The sequence below is a fragment of the Astatotilapia calliptera genome, chromosome 18, assembly GCF_900246225.1.
Source record: "Astatotilapia calliptera chromosome 18, fAstCal1.2, whole genome shotgun sequence".
Lineage (NCBI taxonomy): Eukaryota > Metazoa > Chordata > Actinopteri > Cichliformes > Cichlidae > Astatotilapia > Astatotilapia calliptera.
The window spans coordinates 22,370,066-22,397,241 of NC_039319.1; the positions used below are offsets into that span (position 1 = coordinate 22,370,066).

The 27,176-nt window shown below is 41.2% G+C and overlaps 2 protein-coding genes across 2 annotated transcripts in view; one reads left to right on the forward strand and one right to left on the reverse strand.

Annotated features, from left to right (window-relative positions):
* The window catches only part of dnah9l (dynein, axonemal, heavy polypeptide 9 like), a 40,876-nt gene extending 29,758 nt beyond the window's left edge, over nt 1-11,118 (forward strand). The window contains exons 73-91 of the mRNA XM_026150410.1: nt 557-761; nt 1,122-1,286; nt 1,389-1,529; nt 1,673-1,843; nt 1,914-2,036; nt 2,128-2,321; nt 2,453-2,601; nt 2,768-2,895; nt 3,025-3,162; nt 3,349-3,438; nt 3,525-3,716; nt 3,876-3,995; nt 4,354-4,413; nt 4,577-4,759; nt 5,019-5,201; nt 5,528-5,643; nt 5,877-5,989; nt 6,081-6,221; nt 10,849-11,118. Coding sequence (XP_026006195.1) covers nt 557-761; nt 1,122-1,286; nt 1,389-1,529; nt 1,673-1,843; nt 1,914-2,036; nt 2,128-2,321; nt 2,453-2,601; nt 2,768-2,895; nt 3,025-3,162; nt 3,349-3,438; nt 3,525-3,716; nt 3,876-3,995; nt 4,354-4,413; nt 4,577-4,759; nt 5,019-5,201; nt 5,528-5,643; nt 5,877-5,989; nt 6,081-6,221; nt 10,849-11,096 — 2,860 coding nt within the window. The 3' untranslated portion in view covers nt 11,097-11,118. The remainder of the gene's footprint in view (nt 1-556; nt 762-1,121; nt 1,287-1,388; nt 1,530-1,672; nt 1,844-1,913; nt 2,037-2,127; nt 2,322-2,452; nt 2,602-2,767; nt 2,896-3,024; nt 3,163-3,348; nt 3,439-3,524; nt 3,717-3,875; nt 3,996-4,353; nt 4,414-4,576; nt 4,760-5,018; nt 5,202-5,527; nt 5,644-5,876; nt 5,990-6,080; nt 6,222-10,848) is intronic.
* A 73-nt stretch (nt 11,119-11,191) lies between these two features.
* Nucleotides 11,192-25,636, reverse strand: LOC113011055 (mitogen-activated protein kinase kinase kinase 7-like). Its single transcript, XM_026150422.1, has 11 exons — nt 25,129-25,636; nt 23,828-23,915; nt 21,680-21,781; nt 21,218-21,283; nt 21,048-21,076; nt 20,811-20,948; nt 18,512-18,598; nt 15,950-16,024; nt 15,727-15,833; nt 12,804-12,984; nt 11,192-12,709 (listed from the first exon to the last, which is right to left on the reverse strand). The coding sequence occupies exons 1-11, from the start codon at nt 25,285-25,287 to the stop codon at nt 11,735-11,737; spliced, it is 2,007 nt and encodes a 668-aa protein (XP_026006207.1). The 5' UTR covers nt 25,288-25,636; the 3' UTR covers nt 11,192-11,734.
* Nucleotides 25,637-27,176: the final 1,540 nt, after the last annotated feature.

The window sequence follows — 27,176 nt, forward strand, 5'->3', positions numbered from 1 at the left end:
CAAAAAAAGATGTTGTTATAGATTAAACGTGACCTAGAAAAGAAACTGTAAGACTCCAGGAGAATTCAATCAATTTTCACATATTTATTAAAAAATGAACACATGAACAGAGCTGATGTGTTTCATCAGAAATATATTGATCTATGTTCAGTCCTGTCTGTAGGGTTTTGTGAACCTTTCAATACATGTTTACACGTTGAAAGCAGACAAGGTGGTATAAGGGTTATGGATCAGAAGGAAGAAGTGGTGGGTAAATTCAGAAGGAGAAAATGGTTAGGAGGCTGGTGGGGGTGGGATGGTAGAGAGTGGGTAAAGAGAGAGGATAATTGGAAGGGTGGGTGGGGGGGTCTAAGGAGGTATGGGGAAAAGTGGGTAAGGTAGAAAGGAGGGAAAGGGGTAGGGGTGGGGTATAAGGAAGTAAGGATCTTATCACTTATCCACAACTTGCTCATCAATGCCACTTTTCCATGTATCGAAGATCATTCATATGACACTGGGTTCATTCATTTTATCATGCTCTACTCTCTTCTTCTTCCTTGCTACTACGCTGCTACAGTTGTATAAAGGTTGGAGACAAAGAGTGTTTCTTCCACCCAGCCTTCAGACTGATTCTCCACACTAAGCTGGCTAGTCCTCACTATAAGCCTGAGATTCAAGCCCAGACCACCCTCATTAATTTCACAGTGACCAGAGATGGATTGGAGGACCAGCTCCTGGCCCAGGTGGTGAATCAAGAGAGGCCAGACCTTGAGCAGCTTAAGGTAGAGTGGAACAGTTGATGGAGTTCTCTGTTGATGAGTCTGTCCTTTTTGTACTGCCTGTCCGGGTCCGGCAGTCTAGGAGTTTAAGAAACGTTAAGGCCTTCCTCTCGCCAACCACTGCCTTTTGCTTCACAAGGGGGCAGCATGCAATCTTCCACTTAATGCCTTCCTCTCTTGTGTACAAGACCCGGGTTACCTGAACTCGATTTGCTGTTTGGTATTTAGCTGTCCCAGTGCATGTTGGAGTTCATCGTTTAATGAGGCCAGCTGGCATTATTTCATCTCTGTTGCAGGTTTTGGTTTTCATCATTCTGGTTCCATTTATGCTTCTTTTTATATATTTGCATCGTCTTCCTACAGAGTGAACTGACAAAGCAGCAGAACATGTTTAAGATTGAGCTGAAGCTTCTGGAGGACGAGCTGCTAACCCGGCTGTCTGCTGCAGAGAGTAACTTCCTTGGTGACAATGTGCTGGTGGAGAAGCTTGAGACGACAAAGCACACTGCTGCTGAGATTGAGATGAAGGTATCAGGTTACATGTCTGCGTTGTTGCAGTAAAATGAATGGTTAACCTACTTTTTACTCCCTTTCATATTTTTTCTTTTTTCTGTCATCTCTCATTCGCAGGTTCTGGAAGCAAAAGTTAACGAAGTAAAGATAAACGAGGCCAGAGAGCACTATCGCCCTGTTGCTGTCAGAGCTTCTCTGCTCTACTTTATCATGAATGATCTTAACAAGATCAACCCCATGTACCAGTTCAGCCTCAAGGTAACCAGAAGCAAATATAGGACCTGACCACAACCTAGGAACCAACAACTGAATTTAACATAAGATGTAAAATATCCAAATTTATGTGAAATTATGCAGCAAACAAATACATCCTACGAATTGATTTGTCCTTTTGTTCTCAGGCCTTTAACGTTGTTTTCCACAAAGCAGTGGAGCTGGCAGAAGCCTGTGACGACGTAAACAGCAGAGTAAACACTCTCATAGACTGTGTTACATACTCCACCTTCAACTACATCAGCAGGGGACTATTTGAGAGAGACAAGCTCACCTTTACGGCACAGCTGGCCTTCCAGGTGTGTGTGTGTTTGTGGAAGGGTTAGACAAAGACTGTGTTTGTCCCTGACTGTGTTCTCCCTATTTCAGTTGCTCCTGATGAGTAAGGAGATAGTTGTGAGAGAGTTGGACTTCTTGCTGCGTTTTAACATTGACCACAGCTACATCAGCCCCCTTGACTTTCTTTCCAACTCGGCCTGGAGCGCCATCAAGGTTCACAGGCACATACACGCAGCATTTATTTTTGTTGGCATTTGAATTGCAATGCAAATCAAAAACTGCTCTCTCTCTTGTATCGGTCCAGGTTATGAGTTTCACTGATGAGTTTCGTGGTCTGGATCGGGATATTGAAGGTTCACCCAAGCGCTGGAAGAAGCTGGTGGAGTCAGAGTGTCCTGAGAAGGAGAAGTTTCCTCAGGAGTGGAAGGGAAAAAGCTCGCTGCAGAAACTGATCATGATGAGAGCCCTGAGGCCTGACCGAATGACCTATGCTCTAAGGTGATGAGGATTTGTTTTCCTGCTTGTTTAACTGTGTTTTTGTCTTTTCTATTTTTTAAGTGTATTTCCATATAAGGACTATTAAAAGCAGTGTTTGTTCATTCGTTTATGTCAATATAACCCGACTCTAGGAACTTTGTTGAAGAGAAGCTCGGTGTGAAGTATACAGAGGGACGAAAGACTGAATTTGCAAAGTCCTTTAGAGAAAGTGGTCCTTCCTCCCCTATTTTCTTCATCCTCTCCCCAGGAGTGGACCCACTTAAAGATGTCGAATCGCTGGGTACTGTTCAGAAAGCTGCATGCATCCAAACACAACTGCCTGATCGCACACTGTAATGTGTTGATTTATTAATAATTTAAGTGTCCAGCCATTTCTTTACAATTCAGTGACAACCTAAAAGAGTGTTAAGGTTAGCACATAAAAAATCAGTCCTTTGTTTTCCCAGGAAGGAAGCTGGGTTTCACTATTGACCTTGGGAAGCTTCACAATGTCTCCCTGGGTCAAGGACAGGAAACTGTGGCTGAACTCGCCATGGAAAAGGCCGCTAAGGAGGGTCACTGGGTTATATTGCAGGTCCAGTTAAAAGAAACACATTTTCTTATGTTAGAATGGGGAGAATCTGAAAAAGAAATCAGCATGACAGTGCCTGTGGAGTATGCTACAGTTATTGAGCTTTGATTATGTGTTTCCATTTCCCTGCAGAACATCCATCTGGTTGCTCGCTGGCTGGGTGCGCTTGAGAAGCTCCTGGAGCGCTGCTGTGAAGACAGCCATCCGGACTACAGAGTGTTTATGAGCGCTGAGCCGGCATCTACGGCCCAAGAACACATTATCCCACAGGTAAAGATTCAGCAAGCATGCAAGAAAAGTCACACTTTGTCTCACTTTAACACTTTAATGTAACATCTACATAAGGAATTTATTCTCCCAGCTGTCTTAACCTATACCAGCATTGCATTCATTGAATTACAGTTGAACACTTTAATAGTGACATGAAATTTTTATTTTTTTATTTTTTTTACTCAGGGAATTCTGGAAAATGCTATAAAGATCACCAATGAACCTCCTACAGGCATGCATGCTAATCTACATGCTGCTCTGGATAACTTTGACCAGGTGATTTTTTTTTTCTTTCCTTGTGTTCTTTGTGCATTTGTTTTGATTTATTTATCAATTCACTTATTGCTTTGCCCTCTCTCCAGGACATCCTGGATCAGTGCAGCCGTGAGCAGGAGTTTAAGACCATCCTGTTTTCTCTCTGTTACTTTCACGCCTGTGTGGCGGAGAGGAGGAAGTTTGGGCCCCAGGGTTGGAACAGAAAGTATCCATTCAGCACTGGAGATCTGACTATATCAGTTAATGTCCTTTACAATTACCTGGAGGCTAATGCACAGGTGGGTTTTGTTGTTGTTGTGGATAGGAAGCATGGTGTATAACTGGATGACCGAAACACTGATGTATGAGGTTGTCAGTGGTGCTGCGAGTGACGGTGCCACAGGCGAATTAGGGTTGTGATTGCCTTGGCAGTGATTTTTATAATTATGATGACACAGGTGCCATGGGAGGACCTGAGGTATTTGTTTGGGGAAATCATGTATGGAGGACACATCACTGATGACTGGGACAGACGCCTCTGCAGAACTTATCTGGAAGAATACATGCAGCCCAATCAGGTTTGTGTGTGTGACAGTAAAAGAAAACATGGACGTAGTGTGCCAGCAAACCTGGCTGTGTTCTGCAGAAAAAGAACAGGCTTCTCCGCAGGCATTATATGGTAGCCAAATGTAACTGCTCTTCTTGTGCAGACTTGGGCCATTTTGGGTTGAAAATCAGCTCCAGTTAGAGCAGATTGACTACTTTTTTACTATAGACTGTCCATAAAAGCTAAAAAAAAATACTGGCATGAGTTCCTGGCAACCAGTTGCACCAGACCGAGGGAATTTTGCCGTCTGGGTTTGGAATAATTTTATGTTTTGTACAGTATGTGAGTCCCACAGCTAACAATACTTCTCTCTGTTTTGTGTCTCCTAGTTTGACCGGAAGCTTGCATTGGCACCGGGATTTGTCATTCCCTCCAACCTGGATTATCAGGTAAATTAAATCCAGTAGTTTTTTATTAAAGTTTACTTTACACTATTGTACCTTAAACCCTGAAAAAATATTGTCATGTAAATGAATATTAAAGGCCAGTTTTCATACTAAATAATTCTGACTGTACAGCTCATTAAATGAAAATGTTACTCTGCATCTCCAGGGCTACCATGATTTCATAGATGAGATGCTGCCCCATGAGAGCCCAGTGCACTATGGGTTGCATCCCAATGCAGAAATTGAGTTCCTGACAGTGACATCAGATAACCTTTTTCACACTCTGCTGGAGCTGCAGTCCCCTGATGTTGTGATTGGAGAGGGAGCCTCACAAACACTAGAAGAGAAGGTACAGTAGATGTACAGGGTTTTTTTTTTTCTTGGAAGGTATAAAAAGACAATTATAGATCAAAACCAGTGACCAGTGAAGTCATAAAACAGATAAAAAGTACAGAAACAGATACATTCACTCCTCTAATGTTTAAATTATTCACAGTAGGAACACAGTTAGCCCGCTTCTCTAATTCTAGGAGAACCAAGATAGAAATGAGCAAACCAGTAAATCCAACATCTTGGACTGACTATATACTTGCTCTACACACATCCAGGTGAAATCAATTTTAGATGAAGTTCTGGAAAAGCTGCCAGAGGTGTACAACATGACCGACATCACTTCCAAGACAGCTGAACGATCGCCATACATCCTGGTGTGCTTCCAGGAATGTGAGCGCATGAACACACTCATTTATGAGATACGCCGCTCGCTGAAGGAGCTTGACCTTGGACTCAAGGTATGCTTGACACCTTTGTGTGTTTGAATGGGTATTTACAGTAGAAGTAGAAAACTAGTCTGGATAATATATAAACACAGAAGCCATCACAGCACAGACTGTCATCACAGCAGAGTGTGTGTCAAACAAATGATGTAAGGATGAAAAGAAGCCTGCATCAGGAGAAATCAGAGAAGCTTTTGCTCTTTATGCAAAAATGTGTTCAGCTGAGTTTCTGACAGTATTTACACTGCTGCTTTAGAGGTCACGTGTTAATGTCTCACTGATGTTAAATTACTACATGCATAAATTCTGATCTGTGCGGTTATACTGTTGCTCTCTCAAAGGGTGAACTGGCCATGTCCTCTGAGATGGAGAAGCTACAGGCAGCCTTGTTCTTTGACAACGTCCCAGATAGCTGGACCAAGCTTGCCTACCCCTCAACTTACAGCCTGGCAATATGGTGTGTTTTTCTTTCTCCAGGGGATGGATTTCCCAAATCTTATATAAGACTCTGCATTTAATTTCAGCTGATGCAATTTTGCATAATGTGCAAGGGAATCAAATAAGCCAAGGTATTGTACTGTTATACATTTCATATAGTGAAGAGTTGAGTTACAGTGCCCTATATAGTTTCCACATGACTGACATCATCCAAACAGCTGTCTCGGTCTATTTCCTTTCATTTGATGTCAGGTATAACGACGTGATGCAGCGTTGCAAAGAACTTGACAGCTGGACTCAGGACCTGTCTCTGCCCAGTGTTGTCTGGCTGTCTGGGCTGTTCAACCCACAGTCCTTTCTCACTGGTAAAATTCATTTACAGCATATAGAAAATTTGTACTAATACATTGACTTCTAACCAATTCTTAGTTATTTCATCGTGTCCTTGCACTCCAGCTGTGATGCAGTCTCTGGCACGTAAGAATGAGTGGCCTCTTGATAAAGTGAATCTGACAGTGGATGTGACCAAGAAGTTTAAAGAAGAGTTCAACCAACCGGCCAGGGAGGGTGCATATGTGTATGGACTTTATATGGAAGGTAGAAACACTGACACTTATTTTCTGCTTATTGTGGTGCAGCTTGCAGAACCACAGGCCACTTCTTTGTGCATAATTCTCCTTGTCTGTGTTTTAGTTCAAATAAAATCATACATTTAACTGTGTATATGTACCTTTGCACTGGGGACAGTTTTCCAGTTGTCTGTCTGTCCTGTTGTCACAATATCTCAAAGTAGCTTGAGGGAATTTCATTAAGTTTAGCGTAAACCTATGAGGTGCCGTAAGGGACATTATTACTGAAACGCTCTCACACACACTACTGAAACGCTCTCACACACACTACTGAAATTTTAGCTCTCACACACACTACTGAAACGCTCTCACACACACTACTGAAACGCTCTCACACACACAACTGAAACGCTCTCACACACACAACTGAAACGCTCTCACACACACTACTGAAACGCTCTCACACACACTACTGAAATTTTAGCTCTCACACACACTACTGAAATTTTAGCTCTCACACACACAACTGAAACGCTCTCACACACACTACTGAAACGCTCTCACACACACTACTGAAACGCTCTCTCACACACTACTGACATTTTAGCTCTCACACACACTACTGAAACGCTCTCACACACACTACTGAAACGCTCTCACACACACTACTGAAATTTTAGCTCTCACACACACAACTGAAACGCTCTCACACACACAACTGAAATTTTAGCTCTCACACACACAACTGAAACGCTCTCACACACACCTTTAATGAATCGATTTTAATGAAATCGATTCATTAAAATCCTGAATCGATTTTTTAATATAAATTTATTTTACCCGAAATCCCAGAATCTCTGGTGAAACCTCACAAAATTTCAACAACCACCAAACAGCTAAGACAGTAAATGAGAGCAGGTACGGCTTCTGCACAAAGACGTAAACACACAGCGCGGACCCGCGGATCAGAATCAGTGAGATGTCGCCTTTCTCACCCGACAGCACGGACACGGTCGGGGCTGAAAGCCGACAGCTCGCTGACTCTGATCTGTCGGCAGGTCCGCGCTTTGTTTTCACGCCGTTTTTGCGCCGATTCTAAAGCTGTTAGTTTGATCTCTCTCCAAACAATATTGACTGAACCAGCAGCAAAAGAAGATCCAAACTGCGCTTCACATAAACATCGTCATGAATTCCCTCACTGTTTTGCTTCCACCACGATAAAATCGCACGTCATGCACAGCCCTCTTTCTTTCTCTCTCTCTGTACTTCAAGAACAGTTTCCCGTCTAAAAATCTGTTTTCTGTATTATTCGCTTGCTTGTTATGCACAAGTCTACTGTTGTTTACAGCGCAGTCGGCCGCTGTTTTTTTTTTTTTTTCATTTTACATACTTCCGAAAAGAAAACCTAATTTCTGCCGTTCAATACTGAATAAATTTAAACTTTTTAAAATTATGCAAAACGTTAGCCGTGTCTCTAATAAAACCGCTGTAACGTCAGAGGTAACGTTCATATGTTAATGGTTTTCTTTCGTTTTTGATGTACTGCAGAATATTTTTTATAAAATCCCAGGCCAGGAAAACCACCTTCATGTTTTTATGTGTTTTATCTTCAGCTACTTTGACACAAAGGCATCTGCTGTGATGCTCACACCTTTGATAAAGTCTTGCGTGTGTCAGCTTCCTTTTTTTAAATACAAAAATATGTAAATGTACTGATCTGAATTATAATATTTCTGACTGTCAAAATTCCCCATAATCAAATCGAATTGAATTGAATCGAATCGAATCGTGGAACAAATCGATTCTGGACCTTAGTGAGACAGCTGCATTACTTAACAATATATTAGCCTCAGCATAAGTCAAAATTTAGAATAGCGGGAGACGTGCATTATCCTGGTTATTTTTTTGGCATATGTGCTTTTTGTCTTTTTTTAGCAAAGAAAAATATCTTAAAATCATCAATAAAACCAGGGAGAGAAGGCTTAGCGTTCCTCCATTTAGCACAATGGATATGATATTTACTCAAAAGTATTGTTAAGATATTCATTGTGTGTACTCATGTTGTACAGTGTTTAACTGCATTATGGTTACTGTGGTTTAACAGAGACAGTATTTTAGTTGCCACAACAAGGAGGCACTGTTTCATTGTAAGAGCACGGATGCTGCGTCATCACGCCCCTAAGAAAAAAAAAAAGTATACCACAACGAAAATGGCACCCATGAGAAAAGTTTTGCCGCATGTTGATGAGGAATAAAGTTCCCAAAAATATTAAGGACATTTTTGCCTCCGTCGTCATTTTCCTTCGAGTTGATCGCTGTCGATGCTGCAATACTCAACAAGTATGATGATGTTAATAATGTCTGAGACATCCAATGCTAGATGATCCATATAAAAAAAATTATGATGTAATTCAAACAGTGGCACATCATTAATATTTAGGGAAATCCAATTTTTTAAGTTGCACCAAATACATTGTGTGATAGGGCATAGGAAAAAAAAAAGATGTTCTAGGGTTTCATTTTCATCAGTACAAAAAGAACACTGATCCACCTCAAAGCCAAATCTCTTTTTTTAGAAATTCTGCCACAGTATTAGTTTTGTTTAAAGTGTGTTTCTTTAACTTTAGGTAGAATAGGCTATTTCATAAATTTTTAGTATGCTTTATCCAGTGTATATGAAATAACTAAACTAGAACCATGCCATGTAACCATTCTGTTGTAACTATGAAATATTTTGTCTTTGAAGAAACTACTAACAAATTTCTTATTGCATTTTTATCAAACAGCTGACATTGCCCTAGCAATAAATTTGGGAGCACTGATGAGAAATTATTGTATATCATAAAAATTTTAATCAAATGAAGCAGAGGCAGTGGGACCAGTTCACAAAATTTGTTATATTCTCTTTGAGAACAGTTTAGACAATATTTTTCTGAAAGTTCTGTGTAACTTAGAATGACACCGTTATCATCCAACAAATCTGTTATGAATATAATATTTTTGTTCAAACCAGTCACTCTTGAAAATTGATTTTTGATTAAGTGTTATTACCCTATTATTCCACAAGGTTGAATTATGGGGAGAAGTTGTGGGTAAATCGCATTTTCCCAAAAATGCAACGTCTGTTTTGGAAAGTTTGATATCTTTATGGGGATTTTATTTGCCGCAAAATCACATTTCAAAATAAAGTCTAATCCTGTATACTATTTTATTAAACAAGAATCATGGGATGTGGAGCTAAGTAGAGTCTGGCTGTGACAGACAAGATTTTAACCATTTAATTCTAAGGGTGCCAACCATAAATTCCAATTCTGGAGTTTTGATACCACCTTTATTGTATCCCTTCACAAGCTGAGATCTATGTAATGGGTTTTATTCCTCCACAAAAATTCGAACACATTTCTATTTATGGTTTTCATGGTATTTATCGTTTTTTTATTTTTATATCATTTACGTGGCGCAAAAAAGGTTGGGGACTGCTGTACTAGCAGGTTGCTGAGTAGAAATCCTTGTAGTGTTTTGAAATATACCACTTTTTCCATCAGTTTCCTTGTCAGGAAACAACTTCCTGTTCAGCAGAAATGCCTCTGGTTTCAGTGGTGTGTGTGAGAGCGTTTCAGTAGTGTGTGTGAGAGCGTTTCAGTTGTGTGTGTGTGAGAGTGTTTCAGTAGTGTGTGTGAGAGCGTTTCGGAAGTGTGTGTGAGAGCGTTTCGGTAGTGTGTGTGAGAGCGTTTCGGTAGTGTGTGTGAGAGCGTTTCGGTAGTGTGTGTGAGAGCGTTTCGGTAGTGTGTGTGAGAGCGTTTCAGTAGTGTGTGTGTGAGAGCGTTTCAGTAGTGTGTGTGTGAGAGCGTTTCAGTAGTGTGTGTGTGAGAGCTAAAATTTCAGTAGTGTGTGTGAGAGCGTTTCAGTTGTGTGTGTGAGAGCTAAAATTTCAGGTGTGTGTGTGAGAGCTAAAATTTCAGTAGTGTGTGTGTGTGAGAGCGTTTCAGTAGTGTGTGTGTGTGAGAGCGTTTCAGTAGTGTGTGTGTGTGAGAGCGTTTCAGTAGTGTGTGTGTGTGAGAGCGTTTCAGTAGTGTGTGTGAGAGCGTTTCAGTAGTGTGTGTGTGAGAGCTAAAATTTCAGTAGTGTGTGTGTGAGAGCTAAAATTTCAGTAGTGTGTGTGTGAGAGCTAAAATTTCAGTAGTGTGTGTGAGAGCGTTTCAGTAGTGTGTGTGTGAGAGCGTTTCAGTAGTGTGTGTGTGAGAGCGTTTCAGTGGTGTGTGTGTGAGAGCGTTTCAGTGGTGTGTGTGTGAGAGCTAAAATTTCAGTGGTGTGTGTGAGAGCGTTTCATTAATAATGTCCCTTACGGCACCTCATATAAACCGTTCACTTGGGCTCAAGATTTAATGATTGGAATTTGATGATCAGAGATCACTGGGACTCTATAAAGCAATTTTGTGCTTATAACTTCTAGATAGAATAAGCATATAATGATTAATTGACACATTTAAGTGAAAACTTCACTGCAACATCATGATACTCTGCAAAAAACAGACTTACTTCTCAGGATGAGCAGCAGATATGGCCTTGAACAGCAGCTAGGAGAGTTAATGGGGCATAAAAATCCCCAAAAGTGCTTTAAGTCTTCTCTCTTCTTCACCTACGCCCGACTACAGGTGCAAGATGGGACACTCAGACCGGAGTGATAACTGAGGCTCGTTTAAAGGAACTGACCCCAACCATGCCTGTTATCTCAGTTCGAGCTGTACCCAGTGACCGTCAGGAAACCAGGAATATCTACGAGTGTCCCCTCTACAAGACCAAGATCAGAGGACCCACGTATGTTTGGACTTTCAGTCTAAAAACCAGGGAGCGACCTGCCAAATGGGTCCTGGCCGGAGTGGCTCTTCTACTCAGTGTGTGAAAAGTGTAAGAGTTCTCAGTGAAGATGCAGTGTGTCCTCAGTGCTCCTGATGTCCCTTTTGAACTTATTAGTAGCGCAAAGTGACTGGAATATAATAAGATTTCTTTTCTTTTTATTGAAAAATGATAAAATGTACAGAGAAAAATGCCAATACTTCACACACTAGATCACAGTTAGAACTGAAAGTCAAAGCATGTTTGGAACAAATCAAATCTATAAACTACAAGATATAAGCAGGAGAAGAAAAAAAAAAGAAAACAAAGACAGTGCTGCCTCGTTAGAGCGGCGTTCAAGTGTCTTATTTTGTTACACTTGTACCTCTTACAGTATGTTATGCATCAGTTTTAATAGCACATTAAATTACACAGGTGAAGCCAATCTGACAACATGACAGTACAACCTCAAACTGCCTTTTCCTTCCTTCCCTCTTCACAGTACACATGGGTGTAGTATTCGTCCATTTAATTAAAAAACAAATTAACAAAAAATGTGTGTATACCAGCTCTTTTTTTTAACAGGAGATCGCACATACTGTAGCTCAGATACTGCATGTGCTTACAAGTCAAAATCTTTCTAGTTTGGCCTCGGTGTGTATTTCTGTGTGTGTATTTCTGTGCATGTTTCTGCTAAGGTGTCATCTAATCACTGTCAGACCAGTCGAGCTCCATCATGTCCATGGCTGCTGTTGCCATGTTGATCTTGGTTCCGTGCCGCATGCTGCAGCTCTTAACAGAGTTCTGATTAGACGATGCCCGCATGCTCACCTGCACCCCAGAGTGACCGACGACACCCACTTCACCCCTGATCTTTTGGCTGATGGCCTCGCTGACGTCTCCTCTAACATCCTGGACTACAACTCCCATGTCACTCCTGCGACCCCTGACCCCCAGCTCACTTCTGACGCCGTGACCAATGACTTTCATCACTCCCAGGTCGCCCATGTTCATGTCCATGTCACCCAGTCTCTCCATCTCCCCCATCTCATCCATATCTAAAGACAGCATGTCCCCAAAGCCCCCCATGCTCCCATGGAGACCTTTGAACATCGTTGGGAGCCTCCCTCCTTCGAGACCACCCTCCATCCCTCTCTCTTCCAGCGTGTCGCCGAGTTTTTCTATCTCCCATCCTCCCTCTCTATCCCTCTCTCCTTCCGCCTCCCCAAATCCCCCCGAGTACCCTCGGACAATAGTAGTCACCCTGCTTCTTTGCATTCCTCCTCTCTCCCTGTCCCCTTCCTCCCATGTCCTCTCCTCCCTTTCCACTACGCCACCGGGGAAACTCCTGAGTGTCACCTGCACCCTTCCTCCCTCCAGACTCCCACTGTCATCTCTGTCTCTCTGTCCCCAGCTTTTCTCCTCTAGGGTACCCTCCTCTTCCTCGTCCTCCTCCCCTAACCTCCCCTGCAACCCTCGGAACATGGCGTGCAGCCTCGTGCTGTCGAGCGAGCCCATCCCTCTCTCCAGCACCACACTGCTCCCCCTCTCTGTGTCTCCGTTGCTTAGTGTGCGAAGGAGAGAGCTGACACCAGCACTGCTGACCCCAGCGCTATTGGAGTCCTGAGAGTGTGAGCGGAAGAACGAGCCCGAGGAGCTGATGGACATCGGTGTGAAGAACTGGTAGAGACAAGGGCAAGATTAAGAAAAAGGTATCAGTTAATTTTGTTTATGGCAGTTTGAGATAAATTATATACAGGCAAGTTTTGCGTACCGGTGAGATGTTTGAGCGCTCCATGAGTAGGGAGGTGGGGCTAGGAGTCATGTTGGACCTCTCCATTAGCCTCTCTTCCCACAGTCTGAGCCTCCTCTCTCTCTCCTCTAGCTCCTTCTCCTTGGAGTAAAGTTCCCTCTCTAGCTTCCGGAGGCGCTCTAATGTTGACTCAATTTCACACCTAAAGTATTTGTACACATGAAAACATTAGTGGTCAGTGATTAACTCCAGGTTTTAAAGGAGAAATGACTATATTCAGAATGAGAATATAATAATTAATATGTAGTCTGCTAAAAACAGCTACCAGTGCATCTAAAAAAACTGTATATAATGAAAAGGTTTTATTTTTAATTTATGTCATATATCATATATTCAATACACATAATGTGAATTATTTGAAATCTTTTTGTTTTAACATTGATGCTAATGACCAGGGGTCCCCAATTGCAGTCCACGAGGGCCGGTGTCCCTGTAGGTTTTAGATCTCACCCTGGGTCAACACACCTGAATCACATGATTAGTTCATTACCAGGCCTCTGTTGAACTTCAAGACACGTTGAGAAGGTAATTTATCCATTTACATCAGCTGTGGTGGATCAAGGACATATCTAAAACCTGCAGGGACACCGGCCCTCGTGGACTGGGATTGGGGACCCCTGCTAATGACTTACAGGTCATGAAAATCAGAAATCCAGTACCCCAGATTATTTGAAAGCTTTCATTTTAAGTAAATTGCTATGCCAACTCTCGATCTAGTTCAGTACACACAACTACAATCATGGAGATGACTGCTGACTTGGCAGTCATTTCTATGATGGTCACTGACACTTTCCACAAAGAGGGTAAGAAGGCGTTTGATGAAAAGCCTGGCCTTTCAGAGTGTTGTATCAAAGCTTATTAATGGGATTAACTGAAAGGGAACACTGTAGTAGGAAAAGGTGCACATGCAACACGAATGATCGCACCCTTTAAAAAATTGTCAAAAACTTAAGAAAGATTCAGAGTGGACTGATCCTGGTTTCTGTGCATCCAAAGCCACCACAGAGGTCTCCAGGAAAGGAGAGACAACACCAAAAGAGTCTTAACTGGGCTAAGAACAAAAAGAACTCAGTGAAAGTCCTCTTTTCAGATGAAACTCAATTTTGCATTTTAGTTGGACATCATGTTCCTAGAGTCTGTCAGAAGAGTGGAGAGGAGCCAAGAATCCAAGGTGTTTGAAGTAGTCTGTGACGATTTGGGGCGCCATGTCATCTGCTGGTGTCGGTGACATTGTTTGGTCCACCATGTTAATCCAAAGTCAACATGAGACAATCAGAAAGAGATTTTAGAGCACTTCATGCGTCCACCTGCTGACAAACTTTATGGAGAGAGCGGTTCGTTTCCAGAAGGACCTCTAGCAGCACCCAGCCATAGTGCCAAAACTACGACTGAATGGTATGCTGACCGTGTTATTACAGTGTTATTATTACTGTTATTGTTTGTAACCGGCCAACTTGTCTGGCCTGAACCTCATCAAGCACCTGGAATATTGAAAAAAGGAAGTCAAGAAACACCAGACCCAAAAATACAAACAGCAACCTGGGCCTCAATAACACCACAGCAGAGCCAACACTTGATTGAATCCGTGCTAAGACACTGATGCAAAATATTGAGGGCCTAAATAAGCATATTATTCAAAAGCTGGTCATTTCTGTATCGTAAACGTCATTATAATTAATATTTTAATGATTTAAGATACTGGATTTGTGATTTTCATAAGCTGCAAGACATTTTTCACTTTATGTATATTGAATATGCAAAATGTGAAAGTTTACATTTTTTGAATTTTGCAGTGACCTCTGAGGCATACTCACTGGAAACTACAATTCATTTTCATTTCTTTCATGATTTTTATTTCACATTCACTTGATACTTTCATTTTTTTATAACATTAAAATATTTTATGTTCATGAGGAAGTAGTTTGCAGTTGTGAGTAGTTAACTTTTTACAGCAGAACACAACATTGTTTTATAGTCGTCTTTTGATGCAGTACTCTCCTTTGCCACAAGAGGTCACTATTGGATTGGCTGTCGATGAGCCTGCATTCACAAACACAATCATCTCTCACGGCAACTAAATATAGACATGTGCAGAGTCATACCTCCTCCTGTATTCCTTCCATACTTCCCCTTTCATTCATCCCACCCCTTCACCTCTCCTCCCAGCTTGTCCAAGTTTTTCCACCCATACCTAAAACTTCACTCAGAATTGATTGCCTTCCTGTACTCATGTTAAATATGCACAGAATTTTGCACCTTCTCTCCTCCTGCTGTTCCATTGGCCACCTCTCTCTCCCTTTTTCCCTGCACCCCCCAACCTCCCCTCATCTGTCCACTCTTGTTTTTCTCTATCCTTGCTGTTTGTGTCTCACTCAGTGTTTTAGATTTCACACTCACACAATACATTTCTGTTCCTCCCTGAACCTCTCCTCCTCCTCCTCCTCCTCCTCCTCCTCTTCAACTCTTCAGTTTGATTTCTCCTCAACCACCCCACACCACCTCCAACCCCACCCCTTGTCTCTTTCTCCCCATGTCGGAGTGAGGGCAGAGTGGAGGAGTAGAGGAATCTCTTCCATGGCTACTTTCCAGTGAGCTTAATATAGACTGAAGTAGAGTACAGGGTCACACATTCAGCTTCTCCCTTGAGCTTCAGTGTCCACAGAGTTGTGTATGTATACATGTATGTGAGCGAGGGTACATGCTGATGCGTGTGTGGATTTGTGATCTACCGTGTGCACACGCATTCAAGAGGGTGGATTTGTCAGCCTCATAAGAGAACAACACTTTATAGCATGCACTTAAAAACGTCAGGAGATCCCTCTGACACAGTGCAGTTACACTCTTATTTTGGATGTCTACAAGACTGTGTTTTTTGTGTGTGTACCTCCACTGGTCCTTGTTGTGTAGGAAGGAGTTACACTGGTCCGGTAGCCTGCTATCGTTAGCCATGGTCTCCAGGGTTGCCAGCACCTGCTTAAACTGTGGACGCTCCTGTAAATACATTTGTACACACAGGATATGATCGTGTATCTTTGAAAGCATTCGGTGCGCTATATGAAACTTTTTTCCGCACATTAATCACTGTGTCCTGAGTCAGTTTAGCTTACCTTTGGGTCTGCTTGCCAACATTTTCTCATCAGCTCTGCAAAACTTGCTGGACAGCTGGTGGGAATGGTCAGCCTCTGGATAGCCAAACACAATAACACAGACACATATAAAAATAATTACTATACAAATGAAACCACCCCGTTTTTTTTTTTTTCTTAACTCACCAGAGTGTTTTCATTTAGTCAACCATCCATTCATGCAAATAGCTATCTGGTGATCAGGTCAAAGTGACCGCAAAACACACACTTTTGGCCCAAACTCAAGATTTTTTACACTAATTAACATGAAACTTTACACAGTTGTATAATAGAGGAAAATAATGAAGTGATCACATTTTTTATCATAATGTTGTGCAAAAACACTTTTTGGATATAAACTGCACCTTGAATTTTTAAAAACTAGGCAAACAAAACTGAATAAGTTTCCTGCGCAGCCAACCCGTTTGACTACTTCAGCGTCAACAACTTCAGAATGAGAGTCTGCAGTCTTATATTTGGCTCTGTGAGCATGTACAAAAGGATGGAGCTTTGCAATTTGATGCCTTCCCCATAATGACAATGCATGGTAATAACAGCATGTTAGGATGCTTCCATTTGCTAAGTAGAAATGCACAGCATTTAACCAAAAGCTGATCTGATCTGAGGTGATATCAGAATTGGCATTACATTTCATTCTAAATCAAGTCAGAAAAATAGCTTTCAAACACCAGAGACTTTGCAGATCTTGTCTCGGTTCCAAATTCTTTTTACTCCAACACTCTGCGAAAACTTGTACATATATTTATTAGTTTCAGGTTGGCCATTCTTGTATTTTGCTCGTTTGTGTTGTTGTGTTTGCACATCTCTGTTGCTTGTGGGGCTCGCACACAAGAATTTCACTCGCATGTGCTGTGCCAGTGTGCCTGCACATGTGATGTGACAATAAAAAGTGATTTGATTTGATTTGATTTGATTTGAAAACTTTACTGTATTATTCCTCTTTAAAGACCTCCACCTGCTCCTTTGACATAGTAAAGTAAACTCTGGGGACCATTAGCCCTCACCTTTAACCAGCATTGTTCACCCTTCCTTCAAATGTGCAATAGTCCTGCCTCTTCTGAAAACCAGAAAACGGCATTTTAGAAAAATCTAACTAGGTAACAGACTAAATTGTAACCTTTTCCACTTTAGCTCTCTTTATACATTTGTCCAGCTCTTCATCATCCTCAACCTCTTATATACTTTTACTGCTCCAGTGTTCTGCAGTTTCCTGTTGAGTAGCATTATTCAGAAAACGCAGAAAATGTTTCCGTTAACTTTTATGTGGATGACACAGATTTGGAGTAACTTTAACAAACTTGGCTCTGGTGGCTATAGAATTAAATTTAGAATCCTGTCATTTGGCTACTATGTGTTAAAATGTGTCGCTCGTTTCTCCATATTATACGCTGAGAGATTAGAAATCGTTTAAATAAAGAATATACCAAGATCCAGGACTAAGTGCTCGGGGGAAGAGACTGTGCCAAAACCTTCACCCTTATACTGAAATTTTTAACACAGCTGAAATGAGTAATGAGTGAACAGAGATGTCTTAACTTTAGCAGAAATCTGTGTGTATTATGTTGAAAAAGCTAAAAAGCTGACCAAGGAAAAACATGTTCATGTCCTTTGAAATTAGGACTAATCTCAGAAGAAACTAGTTTATAGGTTCACAATATTAGGTTTATAATTCCAAGTTTCAGCAAATTACAATCCATCACAGTGTTTATGAGCTAAATGGTGGGGAGGGGGGTTCATGTATATCTTTCTTTTGTACTGTGTAAACTGCAGTTACAAAGCCAATCCCTTTGAAAATCATAGGCCCAGACATCTCCATAGTACAATGTGGTAAATGGAAACGGTTTCCCTGGGGATTAATCCTAAAATATCACCAACTCAGAGTGGAGAGAGGGCGAACTGAAGGGTCAGGAAGAGAGGTGTAGCAATGGAAAGGGAAAATCAGACGGAGACTGGGAAAGAGGAAGAGAGAGAGAGTTATTTAGGGAGAGTATTTGGAGACGAGCCAGCAGCTCCGAAGGAATCATGTTCTCTGTGTTGTTTTGTTGTGTGTGTGTGTGTGTGTGTGTGTGTGTGTGTGTGTGTGCGTGCGTGCGTGCGTGCGTGTGTGTGCGTGCGTGCGTGGGGGTGTGTGTTTCTCTTACAGGGGCTTCGGTCACTTTAGTAACTGAAACACAGATGCAGCATAACCATCATCCCCTACCACTCATAAACCCAAAGAATCGACCCTCCCACCGCTGCAATCTTCTCTTCTTTCCCCCCCTCTCTCTCTTTTACTCTGTCTGCCTCTCTCACTCGTAAAGGCTTTAACCAGGGGGAGTCTGGCCAAGCTCCACTGCTGTGTATCCAGGCCTTACAAGAGCAGAGAACTGACATCAGGCCTAAAAATACTCTGCCTTAGCCTCACCAGCTCACAGTGGAAACCATGAGAGCATCACATTGTGCCTCCAGTTGCTTCAAACTCTGGTGGGTCTAAATGCTTTCAGTATGTTCAAAAAAGTGCACATGTATGTACGTGTAGGTTACCTCTTGCTTTTCCACCACCAGCCATGCGACCTGCAGCCCTTCGAAACCTTTGAATGGAACCTCCCGAGTCAGCATCTCCCATAGCACCTGGCCACAGAACAGACGGTGTTGGTTCGCTTAATGCAGTGAAACAGCGTACAGTTACTAGTGACAACTACATGGCCTCAGTACTGTTGATACGTGAGGTGAGAAACTATTGGAATGAGTATAAAAACTGTTAGTGTTCAGGCCAGTATGCTCTACTTAAGTTTTACAGTTTTTTCTGCATTATTTTAATCTGACCTTTGCATTTGCCAGAAATTTTTATGTTATCACCGGATTACTTGCAACTTTATCATGTTACCATTTACCCAAACTTCTTAGCTACTCCATTTAGCCGTGACTCATTGTTTAAGAGGAGATCCCAATCTTTTATCCATACTACTAGCTACAGCTGCAAATGGTATAACTTAATAACCATGCTTTAAGTTAGTACTGTGCAAAAGTCTCGAAAGTCCATAAAGTCAGGCTTTCATGTAATTTTGGAGCAGTAGTTTTTCAGGCTGTCTAAAGAGTTTTTCTTTGGCTACTTTTCCCTTTTCATTAATTTTCAGTCCATTCCTTGTACCTGATCGTTCTCAGATACATTTTTTTTTTGGTTGGTTGGTTAAGCCTCTTAATGCTGACCTATGAATCATTCGTAAAAAAGGTATCAAACTCAAGGGATGAACCAGTACACATAACAACAGGGCAAAGAACCAATTTTAAATAGTATCTTCAGCGTCTTTGTTACTAGCGCCCTGTCACAAAAAAAACACATAACTAAAGAAATTAGAAGAAATTGAGTCTATCAAAAATAGCAAAGAAAATACAGTTTGACAGACATGAAATGTTTGACTCCCAGAGAGCTATTAGCCAAAAACTTGCCACGTCTCGGTATAGTGTACATGTATCCTTTAAAAAAAACAAAAAAACATGTTGCAATACTGGACAAGTGGTGGACAAAGGAAGTAGTAGGCCTAAAAACTATCTACAGCAGATGAACAGTAACTAAAAGTCATGTCCTTAAAAAAAAAAAAAAGTTAAATCCAGCAAAGCCCTAAAACAGGATTTGAGAGGTATATCTGGCCCCTTCAATTGATCCATCTGCTGTTCCTCCTCAGAAATGGACTCCGTGGAAGAGTGGCTGTCAAAAAGACATTGTAAAGGAAAGGAAGCAGTGAAAAAAGGCCAAGGTATGCCAAATTACACAAGAACTGGGATAAAAAACATGGGAATTGGGTCTTATGGACTGATTAATCCACATTTGATATTTTGGGTTCCAACTGTATGTAGAGATTCGGTCAGCATAGAGGTACAACAGTGAGCATAAACATGTTTAACACACAGTGAAGTCTCTGTCATGGTTTGGGCATTTTAGCCAGTGGGATCTTGTAAAAACTGATGGAATTATAACTGCAGAAAAGCACAGTCAGATTTTCACCCACCACACAATACCATCTGGAAAGTGTCTGCTTAGCAACGGTTTCATTTTTCAGTATGACAATGATCCCAAATATACTGCCAATGCAATAAAAGCATACCTGGTGGATAGAAAAACACAGTGAAACACTATCAGTCATGGTTTGTCCTCCCAAGAGCCCGGACCTCAACATTATTCAAGCTTTGTGGGATCATGTTGACAGGGAACAGAACAAAAGGCAGAAACAACCAAAGAAGAGCTTTGAATGTCCTTGAAGAAGCCTGGAGAACTATTCCTGAAGACTACTTAAAGAAATGACAAAAGAGCTGCCTAACAGAGTTCAGGCTGTGTTGAAGAATAAATGTGGCCATACCAAACATTGACTTTCAAGCTCATCATAACTCAGTTTCTGCCGGTACATACTCTATCAATAAATCACTGCACCCATTTCTCATTTTCCAAGAAAAAACAAAGAAAGAAAGAAATGAACTGGTTTGAGGCTTTTGCACAGTACTGCATTTCAGTTATTTATTCTCTTATTTATACTTATTTAACCACTTATCTAGTTTAATCATTTATGAGTCCCTCTCGGTGGTTTATTACTATCAATTAACTATTAACTTTACTGCTTAAACCTGCTCTGGTCTGCACATTTCTTTAATTAAATTGTAATTTCTGTTTCTTAGGATTAGTAGCACTCATCCGTCAATATTCCCCGTGACTACCGCAAAAGTACCCCCTGGGGTACTTCTACTCCTACTTGTAATTCACTAAATTACAGCACTAGCACTGACTGCTACTTCTTAGACTTATTCCTGATCTTAAAATACTGATATTCCTACAGTACTGCCAACTCACCACACCATAGGAGTAGGTGTCACAGGTCTCAGAGACAGGCAGGCTCTGAATGACCTCTGGAGCCATCCAGGGAAAAGTGCCCACTACTGTCATATGGGTGGTATGGGAAAGAAACTTAGACGCTCCAAAGTCACAAATCTGAAATATCAAAGGAAAAACGCTATTAAAAAGATGCGCAAAAATGCACAAGATGTATGTCTTTTTTGTTTTGTTTATAAATACATTATAGGTACAAACCTTAAGCACTTTATCTGCTGTCATTACCACTGAAAAACAGACCACATTATACAGTCCAGTTAATGGTGCACAACACTGAAAATACCTGACATTCAGGACTCGTGATTGGGCACATCTACCAAAAGCAAGTTAGAAAAACTAATCAGAATGGGGTTTAAATTATGTGTTACCATTTCGGGACTTGAGGTCTCTGTGAATCACTTTGACTGGAGCTTCTGCATGCAGGTAATGCATCCCTATGAGGAAACCAATCATTAATAACGTTGTATCAAAAACAAACAACCAACTACAGCACTTTGATTGGTTTTTGTGGAATTATCTAACAATACTCAATGTTTGGCTTTCAATTCCATTTGTTTTTGATCAGTTTCAGTTAATGCAGAAATCTATTATGAACTGACGTTAAAACGTTAAGTGAGACAAGAACTTCAGCAAAAAATCAGCTAAAATAAGGGCAAAATACTAAAATGGTTTATAAAATTAAATAAAAATTAATGTTTAAAGTTTTTTTCTCTAAAAATGTGTGACAGACTTTATTACATCATTGGGTGTGTTAGAGACTGTAGATTCTCTCTTATATAACCTGTTATATCCATATCCAGTTTTTAATCATCTTTATTTTTCCTTATTACCCTTGGCTATCTGGATGGCCCATGTCATGATCTGGTTCATGTCCATCTCTTCACTCTGCTCACTGGCGAGGTACTCATACAGAGACCCTGCGCTAGCATATTCTGCAAGTACAGCACAGACAGACACAAACAATTTTCATTATGACAAACAAGAAAAATCATGCGCACCAATGCATCGTGTAAAATGAGTCAACAAGTATACTGATTAACAGGAAAAATTATATAAAAAAGGACCGTTTTTATATTAGTCTGTCACTCTGAGTTTGACCTTTGACCTGAAAAACAATTATATAACACACATGTATACTTTTTTTTTTTTCATAAAGCAATAAAAAATCCTATTTTATTATTGGATGAATTAGTTTCTCTTTTTGTCACCCTAATAAAGCCAAACATTCAATCTAATAGTTACATTGCCAGTACCACGTTGGATCTCAGAGCTGCCTTGCATAAAACATATAAAAATTCCTTAGAGATTCTGGGCCATATTGACATGATGGCTTCATGCAGCTGCTAAGGATTAGCCGCAGAGTTATTCTGTGTTAAATCTATGCCGTAGGTACTTTGTAACTACAAATCCCTCTGAAACCCAACAATGTAACCTATGCTGTAAACTGATGTGCGCCTCTGTAGAAGTGTAGCTACACATCACATCGAGAGCCCGCAACCTTCCGCCTCTTAAGTCAGAAGTCATTAACTATTTCCAGATCCAAACACTTCTTCACTTCCCAAACTCAAACAAACACCGTGGTATCACTGAGAGTTCAAAATGACCCAGATTATCTCATCTTCAATAAAATGAAACTTCAGATCAAACACAACACAAAAGCATGAATGTTGGTAACGGCAACATTTATTTATCTTCGTTATATTTGTAGACTGGACAAAGATTCACCACAGAAATATAAATCCAGTTCATCCTATAACCGTGTGCCTCATTCACAGTGTGTCGTGGAGTTTAACTCAGAAATGGCTGCCTGGACCTTCCTCGTTCAAATGTCTAATATAATAATATTAATATATAAATGTATTTAAAAATTAATTAATACCTAAATACCTACCACACACTATGCTTGGCTTATATATTTACTGAGGTCTTTATTTGTTAAATAATCAATTATTTCCTTATTTTTGTTAAAGTATCTTGAAAAGAGCCACAAGAGTTATTAGTAAGAAAGATTATAGCTCTGCACCAGTGTAAAACAGAGCCTCCATTAATCTCATCAGCAACAACCACTATTTTAAATAATAAAGTCTACAGTAGTGTATATTACAGCATCTTCAAAACCATCCACTGCTATTTAAACAAGTGAAACAAACTTGGTACTTGAAGTTTTACGTTACAATGTGTGAGAGCTACAGCCCACTGTTAAGCAGTGCACAAATCATACACAGTGAGAAGCTGCCTCAAATCATCGGAAACATCTTCAACCTTCACATCCTGCCCTGACTTTTAAATCCAAAATATGTGAGAATTTTTCCATTTTGCTACTTAATGTCAGATCAAAGACAGAAAGTAGAGCACAAGCCTTTGTAGCCTTGTGAAAATAGAAATGAATGCCTGAATGTTTTCATCTGCACACAGAGACCAAAATGTGCTGATACCTGCTTTACTTTTGATATATCAGTAAGCATTAGGCATCAAGAAACATTGCTGGTGGTGTTTCAGTGCTTTATCTATACCATATAAACCCAGCCGGGATTACAACCACATCCAAACATGCTGGTCTCAGTTACAAATGTCCTGCCAGGAATCACCGCAAGAACCAGTGTTCAAAGTATGTTCTGATATTTCACCATACACACATAAACACTTGCCGGCCATCAGAGCATGTGTTAACGCGCGTGTAACTTTCTCCGCCTCGGATCAAATACGCACCAATTAAACCAATATACACACACACGCATACACGTGCAGGTTTAGATGGCACCACAGTGTGCCCTGACTGTATTCTGTAGCTTTTACGACTTACCTCAGACCTTGACCTGATAATGACTTCATACTTATATTACACCTGAACCCCAAGGATAGTCACACACATTTCATTTTGTGCATCTCGTCTAAATTTAAGCATTAAACTACACTGACAAAAACATCTGAAAGTGTATATTTCAAAAACACACTCATACACACACTCCGAGTCTGACCTGTGACAATGCCATAGTTGGGAGATTCCAGCACGGCTCCATAAAACTGAATGATGTTCTTATGACTCAGTACACTGAGAATCTCAGCCTGGATGAGGGGTCAAGAAAAAGAGAAGCAGAGAAGTATGATCACCTTCATTAACTTAAGTTTTACAGTAGAGGACTCTTTTAATCTTTTAATAACTCTTTTAATAATCATTAATCACAGAATGTTAGGCTAACTTAAATGTTAAAACCAATTTTAAAGTTAATCCTGATTGCATCTCCGGGATTCCTGAGCTTATTCCATTCCACAAGTTATCCAAACAAAAACTCTCCACCCTGCAGCAGTAAACAGGCCATAAATCTGAAATAACATCTCAATCATCATCTTTGCATGTGTGGAATATGTAACTTTTGCCAAGCAACATCATAAACTAACAGTGAAATGGATTTACACATAAACTCCAATCGAGCATTGAGCAAAATATTTTCTCTCTAAATATTTTTTTTTTCCAAAGAGAAATTCATCATTCTGGGTTTACTCTCATCTATTGTTGTAAGGCTATCAGTTTGTGCAGGAAAACGATGCATGAAGGCTCCACATGAAGCTGCACTTCTCACATTATCCATCAACTTGTATTTACACATGAACTATGCAGACAGCTTTATGCATGCATGCCCACCCTCTGTGTATTTTTGTGTGTCAGAGAAGTCGCTCAACCGACAAAATTTCTTCCCTGTGTAATCTTATGAAGTTGGCCCACTTGTGACACCACCTTTCATTTCTCTATAATGCATGTGTGCACTTGCTTTTGTATTATATAAAATCTGACACTGTGAATGAATACACCCACAGGCCCCAACTTCAGCTTCCTGACACAGACCCATTAGCCTTTACCAGCACGGGATCATTAACATGGAAGGAAATCATGCAGCCCGCCTCATACTCGTGGAGACTCACACCCAGGCCTGAACTGAAGTGAATTAAGCCTCGAGGTACTACTCACCTCACCCTAACATACAATGGGAGGAACAGGGGAGTCCAGGCATAAATAAAACTGCTATATCTACAAAGAGTGGGAGGAGGAGGAGGGGGCATGAGAAGCGGTATGTTTAAGATAAACACATGTACAATGGCAGACAACAAGGGAGGGGGAGGTGGGGGAATGAGGGGGCTTTGGATCCAAATCTGGGTATTGAGTGGAAAGTAACTGTTTTTGAAGTTTTGAGCAGTAACGTCCCACGAAGGAGAGGAAATACCTAATGACTACTGTACATTATGTGTGATTGGTCTACGTCTGTGCGTGTCTCCACTTTACCTCTTTGTCGATCTTCAGAAGCTTCTTCACAGCCACTTCCTTGTCCTGGGATATCCAGAGAGCTCTGTAGACGCTCCCAAAGCTGCCTCCACCACAGTTCTCGTAGAAGAGCAAGTCCTCATGCTTTATCTGCACAAACGACGAGCCAGGGGACGACATGGCATACTGACTGACTCCCGCGCACTCAAACACACACACACGCGCGCGCAGCAATAAAGTGTGACTGCCCAACTACCTAACCGCTATCCCGAAGGTATACAAGTCACGGATGAGCTGAGAGCAAGTGAAGGAGAACAACACAAAAGAGAAGGGAAGTAGTTTCCTCCACAGGGCCAGAGTGGATGTTGTCGGTCAGCAGAGCAGATTGTCAGGGAGAAGAAACCAGAAAGTGCTGGAAAGAGAGAGCGAGAGAGAGAGAAGTTTGCTCCCTGTGAGTGAGGAAAAGTCAACTGTCACTACCAGACAAGGTATTACATTGCCTGATAGTGGTGATCCAGTGTAACTACAACACAGAGCACACAAACACACACACACACACACACACATACACAAGCTTGAAGATGAGGGAGAAGTGAGCGTTGACTGTGTGCAAGTTACGGTTTGCAGTCAGTGTGTGCCGTCTGTCTGCAGCAGACACACAGTTCAAATATGGTCATTGGCATCCCGGGCATTCCTTCTTCCTGGATAACTGTGGCTATATAAAGCGCTGAATGCACACACACATATAGCTCTGGCTTATAAGCGCGTCTGACATAGTGTAAATCATTTAGCAACAAGGTTGTTGCTGCCACATATGCACCTAAATCTATCCGCTCACACTCTCTGCAGTTAAAAACACACACTCACCAGAGAAGCCAGGCAAGGCCGGCGTGTTACTCAACCAGACAGGAATGACCCACTGACATCAACAAGCAGGATAGCTGTGCTGACATCACCGTGCAGGGACAGGTGAGATCAGCCATGGGAAGTTAGGGACACTTGTCACTTGTTGACTGTAATCGAGTACAAATGTGGACTTCGTGGTGATTCACTGAATAAATAAAACACGACAAACACTGCCAGCGGCTCTTAGAAGCCGTAGTGAATCATGACAACATGTAGTACAAATGCACTGTATAAAATAAACAACATCCCGAGAGACCGGCTGCTTAAAGAGATACAAATTTACAGCTAAAAATGAGTTTACAAATACAGATGGCGAATGGAAATTGTGATGCAAACGTTATTCGCCGCCATGCAGTTTCAGTGTAGAAACTTAAAGACACAGTATTTCATTGGAGTTCATTTTTGGATGAAAGGTTGGTGAATATAAAAAGTCTGGGATCCATAAGAATCCCTGTCACTGCTCATTCAATACTGTGCTCAGCGCTGCTTGTTTTCTGTTTCTAATATTCAGAAATGACCCATTCAAGGGGAAACGTTTAAAGCTATAACCCACTGTACACAGGCCTCAACAGAATTTACAGCAATGACATTCAAAAAGACAAAGTCCTGCAACATCCCGGTGTCAGAGTACCCTCCTGTCTGGCAACTCAGTTTGCAGTTTTAGTGTAGAGAAAAGCTCAGTGGTACAAATCAAAATGCACTGGCCTGGCAATAACATTGTCCTCTATCCTACAAGTGTTGCAAGTGTTTTGACCTCTTCACCTTTTCCTCTCCTCTATCATTCCTAGGAAGTGGATGAAATCTCCACTCTTTACACTACAGTTTATCTCATTTGTAGTATTCCTAGGATCAGCTCTTTTCAAGTCCAGACAACACTGAGCAGTTCCCACTCTAGTGCCTCCCACTTCCTGTCTTTCACAGAGGTCACATGTAAGCAAATGCCAGTCTTTGTCACATTTTAGTTTTTCAGGCCTCATGTGTTGCCGTACCTGCCTTCAGACGTCAACTGAAGTCAAAAAGCTCGGCGGCGGGCTTCTCCAGTGGCGGCTGAAATATTTTTGATTTTTCCTGGATATTCTTTGCACAACAGATTTTCCAACGTCATCCCTTCAGCTCCACCACACGCACTGAAATATCACAGTCTCAAGAAGGTTACCAAACCA

Excerpts from the sequence above, each read along its gene's own strand:
- LOC113011055 (XM_026150422.1), bottom strand. The coding sequence starts at position 25,287 with ATGTCGTCCCCTGGCTCGTCGTTTGTGCAGATAAAGCATGAGGACTTG. Across the intron at positions 21,782-23,827 it reads CAACTATGGCATTGTCACAG|AATATGCTAGCGCAGGGTCT; the intron begins GTCAGACTCGGA and ends CTGTACTTGCAG. Across the intron at positions 15,834-15,949 it reads GTTGGCAAGCAGACCCAAAG|GAGCGTCCACAGTTTAAGCA; the intron begins GTAAGCTAAACT and ends ATGTATTTACAG.